The 12,083-nt window shown below is 35.1% G+C and overlaps 1 protein-coding gene across 1 annotated transcript; it reads right to left on the reverse strand.

The window, feature by feature from the left end:
• Positions 1-7,256: 7,256 nt before the first annotated feature.
• On the reverse strand, positions 7,257-9,595 carry LOC112748289 (protein SHORT-ROOT). The gene has a single exon (XM_025796509.3). It carries the CDS (start codon positions 9,022-9,024, stop codon positions 7,522-7,524), a length of 1,503 nt encoding a protein of 500 aa, XP_025652294.1. The 5' UTR covers positions 9,025-9,595; the 3' UTR covers positions 7,257-7,521.
• Between the last annotated feature and the right edge of the window lie 2,488 nt (positions 9,596-12,083).

Raw genomic sequence — 12,083 nt, forward strand, 5'->3', positions numbered from 1 at the left:
AGCTTGATCCTTATTTTATTTCTTGATCATTCAATCCTGTTAGAATTAGCAAACTATAATATTTTAATTAAATGAAATTGGAAAGAGGAATTCTTTTTTCTCTCTTTCCTTTCTAAAACGTATTATTAAACAATACAAGAGGGAGGTAGAGGCAAAGATGCTGAAGTATAGAATTGGTTGGAAATGAATGAAATTATACATTGGAGTTAGCTTTGTTTGTTGTCCCTGGTCCCATAAAAATATAAAGGCATAAGCTGGTCGTTGTCACTGATATAGAAAAGGATACTAAAGCTTAAACCAGCAGAAGAAGGTATGGGCCAGCATCAAACTCCCTTTTAAAAACACCAAAAGAAAGCAACTATAAATGTTTAAAAATCAGGAGGTGGAAAAGTTGTAAAAGAGTGCAAGAGTGGATGTGTTAACGTGGAGGGGGCAAGTCTCATCAGAACTTCAAGATATGCAACCCTAAAAAGATGAACCCACTATTCATATTATTTCCTTTTCATTGTTTATGTACTTACAATTTATTAGCTTTCATGGGAAAAAGGAGCCTCTTATATGAGCCCCCCCTCTCCCCTTATCTTTACCCCTCCATCAAAGACCTCAGGGTCTTGTGGGGCCCTAATCAAGCTAAAGCTAAAACGTGTGTCATATAAAAAAGCACGCAATTCTTCATATATTCCTTTTTATTTTATTAATTTAACAAGTATTTAAATTGACATTTATTTGAAAGGATACAAACATGACTATTCTGTTTCTATACAACAATGATATAAAATGAGGATACATCATGGGAGGAAATTATATATAAAAGAAAGAGAGATGAAATAGAAGAAGACCATTTCAAAGACAGCGTGCTGGCCACTAAAATAAAACCCCTTAACCCGCTAATGACTTTACACCTTTTAATGAGATTCCACAACCATTAACCCAACTTGGTGGCCGTCCTAAGATTCTATTGCCCATAAACTAGATAAAGACCTTCTTTTATGCACTTCTTTGGTTTCATTTTTTTTTTTTTTTATACATCCTTTTATGGATGACCAGATGAACATTTACTTAGTCATTAAATCCCATGATGATCTTTATTATTTATTAAACTATATAAATGAATGAATATGCTTAAAGGTGATATCATCTCCATACGCCAAAAATACCAAACCCTATTTCTTTTTGGAACCATTTGTGTTGGGCATATAAAAGATTATTTGATAGGGTAAGGCTAACTACTATTAATGATCTTATATAATTTTAATATTAGATACAAGATTATCGATCAGATCATTGTCCATCTTAATTAGGTGTAGCTTGATGGTTACTTTATAATGATAAAAACAAAACAATTATGCAAATGAAGCTCGCCTCCGGTCAAATCTGATTGGATAATATATTTTCCAACGATCAACTACCACCCTACATGAACTTAGTCAATATGCTTGAGCTTCATTCTAAATTGTTGAATTGTGATGACGTCTAATAATTATTTTGGCATGCGAAAACTAAGTTACTGTTTTTACAGTAACGTTAGAGAAATAAAAAAAAATTATATATAAATTTATTTTATTTAATATTTACTAATTATTATAATAATTAATAAATAATAAATAAGATGATTTTTGACTGTTTTTAGTTAATTTTTTTGTTATCAAAGATTTCTATGTTTTTAATTATGACAAAACAAATGATTTTTTAAATAAATAAAAAATATTTTATTTATCAAAATATACCATTTGTAGCATTTTTACCAAAATCTATCGTATCTCTTATCTGGTTTACAACGTAAACGAAATAAGAATACTTGTATCTCGTTTACACTATAAATAAGATAAGACTCAACAGAGTAGATATATATATTTCGTTTAGATTGTAAATGATATACATGAATATATATGACGTTTACAATGTAAACAAGATACGTTCCGACAACTTTTTAGTAGCTATAAAAAGATGTGCAAGCCTTTATGTTCTTCACAAATATTTTACTTCTTCTCTTTCGTTTTTCTTCCAAAAAATAAGCCAAAATGTCTAGTAATAGTGGATATGTGGTTGTAAGTGTATATCCCAATTGCCATATGAGAAACAGTGATACTGATGTGATATTTGAGTGAAAAAATTCCATTCTGTTGCGTACATGGCAAGTAAGTTCTTTGTCAGAGCTGAAAAGTCTGATATTGGGTAGCATTGGTGGTAGCGGGAGAAAAGAGATCGGAATGGTGGGGCATCGATTGCTAGTACCGATAGAAAATGGAGTTTTTTGGTTTCGTCTAATTTGATTCTATGGCAATGAGCATGTGCGCATCATGTTTGACATCCACAGGAGAATCTTGGTGGAACAAGTGATGGAGCTTTCTGCGGAAGTAGGTGATGTCGGAGGCGGTGGATCTGGCCAGTTGGATTTTGTGCAGGACGACCCTCATCTCGCACCACCACCGCCACACATTACTAGTCCAACGGAAGACATGGACATTGATGGTGAGGACTCCGATGAGGAGTATTGCGCATAACAACGACAGTGGTTCTTCCAAAGATGATGAGGAGGAGGAATTTGTATCAGAGACGCCGATTGAGCCATCAGTTCAGTATCTTATGCCCGTCCCACACCCAATTCCGGCCTTATCAGTTGTACTCGGTCATTATCAGGCATTGGATCTGGACGCGATGCACAAGAAAACTCCATTTTTCAATACGGGTGAAGACGATTACAACTTAGACGGTGGTATGGAGTTTCGGTTGGCCACAGGTTCAGAAGCAGAGATGCAATAATGCAGGGTGTGAAGAATCATAGCATTCGCAGAAGTGTTGAGTATCGAGTTGTGGAGTCGGATCGATTAAAGTACTATGTGCACTGCCGGCAATATGCAACAGCCTACCCTTGAAGTCTCCATGTTGTCCTCTGACAGAATCTCAGATATTGGTGAGTTGAAGTTTAACCGTGGTGTAATTTCTCATTTTTTTATTGTTATATTTGGATTAAATGCCAACCATGTATGTGTTATTTCGTTAGGGAGGTGCGTAGGGTTAGAGGAGTGCACAAATATTTAACACCCACCATGTCCCAAGATCATCTGCAATATCATCCTGTTGTTGATACAAACCAACCCATTCGTCAGCATCCATGTTCTACAAGGTGCAGTTAGAAAAATCTATCACTTCAAACTCTCGTACAGAAAGATCTGGATTGCGAAGCAAAAAGCTATTGCACAGATATATGGTAATTGGGAGGAGTCATACAATAAGGTGTTAAGGTTATTGCAAGCACTGTAGAGTTGTTGTCCCAGAACGATATGTGAGTTCAGAATTGTATCGTACTATGATGATCACCTTATGGTGCGTGACTGTAGCATATTTGATAAAGTATTTTGGGCCTTCCTTGCCTGTGTGGAGTATTTCAAGCATTGCAAGCCGTTTCTCTGTCAATGGTACGCATTTGTATAGTAAATAAGATGGTGTTTTGCTCATTGTAGTGGCACAATACGATAACAGCAATATCCTTTCTCTGTCATTTGCAATTGTTGAGTTTGAGAACACAAAGTCCATGTCTTTTTTCCTTACCAATATTAGACGATATGTGATCCCACAAGATGGCATGTTAACTATTTTTGATAGATTCCAGGCTTTCAAGGCTGCATTGAGAGCCGATAATAGTGGTTGAGAGCCGATAATAGCGTGTTTATTATGTCAGATACATGACTGTGAACTTCATGTCTCATTTTAAGTCTGTCGAGGAAAAGCGATATCTCATAAATGCTGCTTATAGTCCAAACCAGGCTGGGTACAAGTAGTACATGGATGCCCTGAGAGATTTGTCGCGAGAAATGACAGACTAGGCTGGTAGGTTTAACAAAAAGATCTGGCTACAACACTATGATGGCAATCATCGATTTGGATACATGACAACGAACTTCTCCAAATGTATGAATGCAGTTTTTAAGGGTACACGTTATTTACTGATTCCAGCAATTGTGCGATGCACCTACGAGAGGCTGCAGCATTTGTTCGTTAGAAAGAAAAATGAGGCACAGACACAACTTAATTAATTAATAACTAAATTAATAAACATATAGTTAATCAATTGATTTAAATAAAAATATTGACTTAAATAATTAATACTAAATTAATAAATATTTAATTAATAAATTAACAAAAATAAAAATATTTACTTAAATAATTAATAACTTAATCACCTAATATCTACCTAACAACTTACTTTAAATAAAAACAAAATGAATAATATTTACTTAAAAACTTAATTTAACTAATACCTAAAATTATATCATATCAACCTTTCGTAACAATATATTCATCTACCAAATGTGTTGTTAATTAATTCTATAAAAGTACCCTAAGTACGGTTACACATATATGTTCTAACATATACAGAAAAAAAAAAGACACTAACCTCAAAGTTAGCTGCCTCCGCGTGTGTCATGTCGCGTTCAGTCGGTTAATGTTCGGATCATGTGCATCTGCACGTGCCATACTCGTCGAGTAAGTCGATAATATGGTTAGAAGAGGGTAGAAATTAGAGGAAAGTTGAAGAAATGAATGAAAAATCTATCCAAAGAACGCTGTAAACAAATTGTATATATAGGTCGCGTTTAGTCTTATCTCATTTACAGTGTCAACGAAATAAAATTGTACGTATCTCTTTTACACTGTAAACGAGATAAAACCGTTACATACTACGTGTATAAATATGATAAAGCCATATCGTATTGTGCCTTATCTCCTTTACAGTGTAAATGAGATATGTGCAATTTTATTTCGTCTACATTATAAACGAGATAAGAGATATAATGAATTTTGGTAAAAATGTTATAAATTGTATATTTTAGTAAATAAAATATTTATTTTATTTATTTAAAAAAAATTCTAAAACAAAAACTAAATAAATAATATAAACTAAAAACAATAAACCGACAACAGTTGGGAGGTCATTATTATTTTAATTAATTATTTTGGTCTCAATAGTCACCAAAAAATAAATTTATTTTGGTCTCAAGTTTAACAAAGAGGATTAGAGAAGAGAATCGAGTAAAGGACCAAGACTTTAGAATAAATTAAAAGGTGATGATGTTTGAGAAATTGTTTTATGACAATATTTGAAATAAATAATAAAGTTAGGAATTATTTTTGGTGAGTATTATAAAAGAAGGACAACTGAACAGTATAGGACTTCAAATTTAACTGAAAATACAAAAAGACTAAAACCTAAACTGTAACTCAACTGCAATTAACAAGATATTTTGGATGAAAGGAACAAAGTGATTCGGATATATTTAAAAAGTTCAATCAAATGATATTATGGAACTTTTCTGGAGCCCGAAAACATTTTTAATAGATCATATGCTCCTTATGAAATTGTGAGTGAGTGCTGTATCAGTTAAATGAGGATACGCATACCTGCGAGAACGAGATGAGCATATAACTTTGAACAATTGATTCATACACATATATATGCAGAGACCAGTGGCGGAGCTTAGTTCAGACAAGGGGGGGCCATGGCCCCCCCAAACTTTTTATAAAAAATTTAGTAGTACTTTTTCAGAAGATAAAAAATAGTTCAATTGACTTAAATACTTTACTATGACTTAAAGTATCTAATAAATTCAATAAACAACACTCTCTCTATCTTTAAGTTCAAATATAAAAAATAGATATTTTTATTTATTTAATTTAATATTATTTTATATTTTACTATTTATTTAATTTAATTTTTTATATAATAAAAAATAATAGAATATTCAATAAGTATTAATATTATTGTATTTGTATAAATTGATAAAAAAAATTCAATAAATATTATAAATTTTAATATTTGTCCTTCTAACTTCTTCTTTACATATTTTACAAATTTTTATATAAAATAATAATGAAAAATCAAAGAATTGATACATTTTTTAAGAGAAAGACTAATATTTAAGAAGGAGAACATATAACTTTTACAATATCAACACCTGTAGATAGTTCTTCTACTTTAATAAATCACAAAGAAAGTGAGATATAACTTTCAAAAGTTCAAAAAATTACATCTGATGACTTTAACTGACGCATGAGCAAGTAGAGTTAGTAGGTTAATTATATTAGTTAATTGTAATAAGGGAATATAAGTCCCATATTGTTTAGGATAGTGAACTTTGTGTTATATTTTAGTCCCACATCGTCCGAGTCATGAAGGCTTTTCCTTCCCCTACTAGTATAAATAACTCATGTACCTTTTATTTATGAAATTGAGTTGAAGTTGATTTTCGAATATGAAATAAGCTGTGTGTTTATTTTTCTCTAGACTCTTTGAGAGTAAGAGGTGCATCCTTGGCTTGGCCGACCAATGTGAGTTTATGGCTATTTTCACCATAGTGGGGTTACTAACCTCGCCAAGATTGGTGAATGTAAACTATGTCACCATAGTGGGGTTGTTAACCTCGCTAAGATTGGTATTCCAAGCGACGTTAACCTCGCCAAGATTGGTATCCCAAGCAACGTCCCGGCGTCAGTTTGGTATCAGAGCAAGGTCGGTCCTTGTGGCCTTCACCTTGCTTTAGTGGAATTTTATTTGATTTGTGGGTGTAGGTTTTTGGCATGGATTCGCCAATGAAATCTTTTTGGTGTGGATAGTAGAGTTAGTAGGTTAATTATATTAGTTAATTGTAATAAGGGAATACAAGTCCCATATTGTTTAAGATAGTGAATTTTGTGTTATGAATTAGTCCCACATCGTCCAAGTTATGAAGGCTTTTCCTTCTCCCACTAGTATAAATAACTCATGTACCTTTTATTTATGAAATAGAGTTGAAGTTGATTTTTGAATATGAAATAAGTTGTGTGCTTATTTTCCTCTAGGCTCTTTGAGAGTAAGAGGTGCATCCTTGGCTTGGCCAACTAAGATGGGTTTATGGCTATTTTCACCATAGTGGGGTTGCTAACCTCGCCAAGATTGGTGAATCTAAACTATGTCACCATAGTGGGGTTGTTAACCTCGCCAAGATTGGTGATCCAAGCGACGTCCTGGCGTCATTAACCTTAACTTTTTGAAACGAGATCTTGAAAAAACGGCTTTAAATTTGGCAATATCACCCAAACCAGAGAGATGAGATTAGACGAGCTTATCTTAAATGGGGTTCATATTAAAAATATTTTGACAATTATTTTCTATCTGGCCCCCCCAAAATTTTGTTTCAAGTTCCGCCACTGGCAGAGACCATAAACTTTCCTTCATAATAGTTTAACTAAAGAAAACAAAAAATAATCACAAAAAGTTAATAATGAAAATCAATTTGCTTCATTCTTTTTTTTTTTAATACAAGCAAACTCCCCCGTTGATCCCACCAGCGTACCCCAGCTTTTTGCTAACTAATCCTATTGCATGTCTTACTTACCAAACTCAAAAAGAAAAGAAAATAAAATCCATCACTGAAAGAACGCTCTAACCTCCCAATCCAACCCAACGGAGCCTAACCGAACCGAACCGAACCAGAAAGCTGAAGCCACGTGCCAAAAGAAGAGAGTGATGATCGATCAGCACTACGTGAAGCTGGGCCTCCATGCACTGGCCCACACCACCGCCTGCTCCTTCCACCACAGCATCATTCCGCCGTGATCCGAGCACTGTACCATTGACCACCCTTCCTTGTACCTCCTCAGCAGCGCCCTAACGTCATCGCACACTTCCTCGCTAAATGACGCCGTATTGAACCCCGATCCATGCATCCTCTGCGACCATCTCGCCGCCGTCTCCCTCCTCTCCGACGATTCCTCCGCCGAGCACGCGACCAAGTCCACCATCGCCCTCCCCGCCGCCCTCTCCAGCATCAGCCTCTCGTTACTCGTCCTCGGAAAACTCTCCTCCAGCGCCTCAAAGTAAACCCTAAACCACCTCAAGCATTCTTGGAACCCTTTCACGAATTCGAATCCTTCCAAACCAACGTCCAAATCGGCTTCTTCCTCCACCACCGTCACGATCCTGGGCTGAAGCCTTCTCAGCGACGATATCACCGCGTCGCGGCGGTTCCCAACCGCGGCGATCGAGTGCAACGAGTTGACGCAGTTAACGGCCAGCGCCTCGTCGTCCCTGATGTCCAATTCCCCGAAATCGAACTGGGAGAGATCGCCGGAATGGTGAACGACGTTGAACTTGAACGGAACTCCCATGAGCCTGGCGAACTTCTCCATCCTGGCACCTATCTCCTTCATGACCCTCTGCGCCGCCGGGACAGATCCGCCGTGAGCAGTTGTTACGACGACGGTTGTGAGCCTGAGGTGCGGGGTGTCGTCGGAGCGAGTGGCCAAGGCCTCAAATAGCGTTGGCCATTGAGTGCAATAGGTGTTGCTGATATCAACTATGTGCAACTTTGTTTCACCTTCCAAAGCTTCCAAGATTGCGCCATTGGCTGCCACGTGTCCGAAGGTCGTCCACGGAGACACCTCTTGGAACTTGAGCACCGTCTTTCTGGTTGATTCGAAGGAGCAGGTCTTATCGGAGGCGGAGGTTAAGGTTCGGAAGGTTCGATCACCGGCATGCGTCATGCGGCTGAAGAGCGCTTGAAGGAAGTAGGCGGCGAGCTTCTGTTCGGTGTCGCCGTAAGGGGAGCTGAGCTCGTTGAGCATCCACATGAGGTGCTGGAGACGGGCGGTGTTCTTGTCGGCAAGAGCACGGGCGGCGTCGAGGAGGATGTCGGTGGCCCACTTGGTGTTTGATGAGAATTGGAGGTTGAAGTCGAAGGAGTGGGAGAAGTCGTTGGGCGTGAGGATGGTGGCGGGAGGAGTGGAAGTGTGGGGATGGGATTGAGAGTGATAGGGATAGTAGTGGTGCTTGGAAGAAGACGAGGAGAGGTCTTCTTCATCCATGAAAAAGTTGAAGCATTCTTCGTCTTGTTGTTGTTGTTGGTAGTGGTGATAGTTGTGTCGGGAGGATCTAGAGCTGCTGGAAGTAGTGGTAGTGGTGGTGGAGTTGAGGGACTGATCTAACTCAACTTGTTGCTGTTGTTGGTATTGTTCAAAACTCACTACTCTAAACAATGTATCCATGACCCACCCCACATCAATATATTTTTGAGCGCTTTCTGTTTGGTTTGTTGCGTCTCACTGCGCAAGCTATACTATCCTCCTTTTAACTAACACTACTCTCTGCACTACTTTGCCTATTCATTCATATCATACAACTACTTGTTTCGATTTGGATTTGGATTCGGATTCTAGCTACTTATTTACCCCCTTTGCTCTTCTATCTCTTTATTTCAGGTGGGGGAAAAAGGGGTTATACATAGAACCTACTTGTAGTAGAATTCAAGGGTGAAACAAAATATAATGGACTCGTTTAAACTTTAAATTCTTCTCTTTTTTGCGCAATCGATGCGCGGGGGGCGGAAACGGAAGTGGGGTTGCTTTGCTTTTCTTTTCTTTTCTAAAATATCATATATTTATACTCATATCCATAATTTTTCAAATTATTTTTAATCAAAAAAATATATATATACAATAATAGACACATAATATTTTTCTCTTTTTATTGGGACGAAGACACTGGATTCTCTTTTCAAAAGCAAAATACTAATATGTATATGCCCATCGAAAGAAGGGATTGACTCAGAAATATGAGACGTCAAGGGGAGACTTTGTAAGCAGGTGTTATATATTGCTTTGTGGGACATTATAACTAATTAAGTTATTATATCCATAAAATAACCTCATTAAGTTGATCAGGTATTCAATACTTAGAATGTATAAAATTTTACGATGAGTTATAGTTCAAATAGCATAGTCTCTCCATACTCATTTAAGAGGTCGCGAGTTCGAGCCTCTCTAGCTATTTTAATAAAAAAAAAAATGTATAAAATTTTCAAGTGATTCATGAAGATAGTGAAAATGGTTTTTATCTTAATATCTCAAATTATTTAATAATTTTATATAAAAATAACTAGATATAAATTTTTACCTAACATTTAAGTTACATTTAAAGTTTTAATTGCAATCATGTTATAATTTTAAAGGAATATTATAGCACTATATATGTGTGTGCGCGGCACTCTTTTTTTTTTTTTATATCTTTTTACTTTTGATATTAAAAATAATTAATAAAAAATAATTTTATATTATGAAATGATTTACAAGAACACCATATAGAAAATTAATATAAAATCATTTATTTGTAATTTAACTCCAGTGGGGAGGCTCGTGGCCCAGCTGATGCTTAGAATAGAATTCTGACTGACAAAAGATAAGAAATAAGAAAGTGTGACTGTGAGCAAAGGTAGCAAGAGAAGAGGGAGCTTTTACTTTTATCTTCTTTTTTTTATTTCTTTATTATTGATATTTAAATATATTTTTATCTACTCACTTGATACTTATCATTTTACTATCACAAGATTAAAAGTCATATTTTAAATAAACAATCACATTACATAAATATATAAAACACTTGATTAATTATACTATTATAAAAAAATTTAATTATTCTATTATAACATATTTAATTACTCTGTTATATTAGAGTGAATGAGAATATGTTTAAAATGTTGTGCATTATATTAGTACTCTTAAATGAAACATCTAATTTGATTAATATTTATTATAAAGACATAAATTAAAATTATTATTTAAATTTTAAAAAAAATATAAATATGAAATTTTTAATATATTAATTGTGTATTTATTAAAATCAAATATTTAAGAATTTCTATCGGTGGTAATCTCACGTAATAGTATACTGATAATAATAATAATTAGACAAATAATTACTTATACTTCACAAACTTCTTAATTTAAAAATAAAAATAAATAAAAATCAAGTGAAACTTACAATTAATCTTTTGGCATAAATTAAAGTATATATATCTTTAAATATGTATAAATATTGTTTCTTTATAAAAAAAAATGAAGTCAGAATAAATATAAGAAAAAAATGATCACACATATTTGAAGATTATTTTATTTAAATTAAATAAATATATAATTTACGAAAATACATAAAATATAGAGTAATTACTTAAATATTTCACGTACCATATTGCAGATACTGAATGGAGAATCTAAAAATTAGCATATCTCGAGTATTTAGACTCCGATCTATGGCGTAATGACGACTGACGTATCTTAGGTGTATTCGAAATACGTGTAACGTGAATAAACAAATAATTCGAAATGTATTCAAACGCTGATTAGACTCAGTATTCAAGATATTAATATTTCAATGTGGGTCACAACACTTGAAATATAGTCAAAGTCATAATTAAGGCCATAACAATTGAATGGTGAGTTTGCCAGTGATAAAAGTTATCCATTATGATGGTGGAGCCGATGGAAGGATGGTGTCAAACTTCATATCGCGTTTGACTTAATGCGCGTATATACGACTGTGGATTATTTCAGTCTTTGCATTATCTTTGTCGTCATACACCTGCGGTATGTGCAGCTGCAAGCATCGAGTGGAGGCACCTGGTCGACCCCATGTATAAGATGGTTTCTATTATCAAGTTTTATGAGATGGAGTTTCTGCTGATACCGGACGAGAAGATATAGCCTACATGGTATGGTGCACGGCTGAAGCCTAACCCCTCCATGCAACGGAAGGCAATAGAAAAGCCAATATCTACTTGGTTGCGGAATGAGATGGATGCTGTAGAACGTACAAAGAAGAAGAGATGTAGTCTTTGTCGAAGAGAGGGGTACACTAGACGAAGATGTCCCAATGTTTCAAAGTTGGACCCGAGATAAGCTATGATTTGTAGTTTAGGTTTAGGTATGCTTAGTTTAAATTAGTGTAAATTGACTCCAGTGAATGTATGTTTTATATATTATCAAATATGGTTTATCATTATATATCAAATCTTTTTACAATTATTTGCAATGATTAAAATTTATCAGCAATGGTAACCATCTTAAAGAAACAAGTGTAGCTGACTTGTCCATGAAAAGAAAGTCTCTAATAAACATCATCAAGTAGCCCTAGCGTATTTATGGAGTGTTTTCATATCTGCCCCAGCTGAAATGTGCGAAACTATGTTCCTCAACCAGGTCATTCTCAAACTGAAAATCTGCTTCTCTAGCGCCAAGTAAATCCTCAACCCACTCCCACATGGGGTGTCTTT

Source organism: Arachis hypogaea, chromosome 15, assembly GCF_003086295.3.
Source record: "Arachis hypogaea cultivar Tifrunner chromosome 15, arahy.Tifrunner.gnm2.J5K5, whole genome shotgun sequence".
NCBI classification, from domain to species: domain Eukaryota; kingdom Viridiplantae; phylum Streptophyta; class Magnoliopsida; order Fabales; family Fabaceae; genus Arachis; species Arachis hypogaea.

Bases quoted from the DNA above. Each gene is read 5' to 3' on its own strand.
- LOC112748289 (XM_025796509.3), bottom strand. From the start codon at position 9,024: ATGGATACATTGTTTAGAGTAGTGAGTTTTGAACAATACCAACAACAG.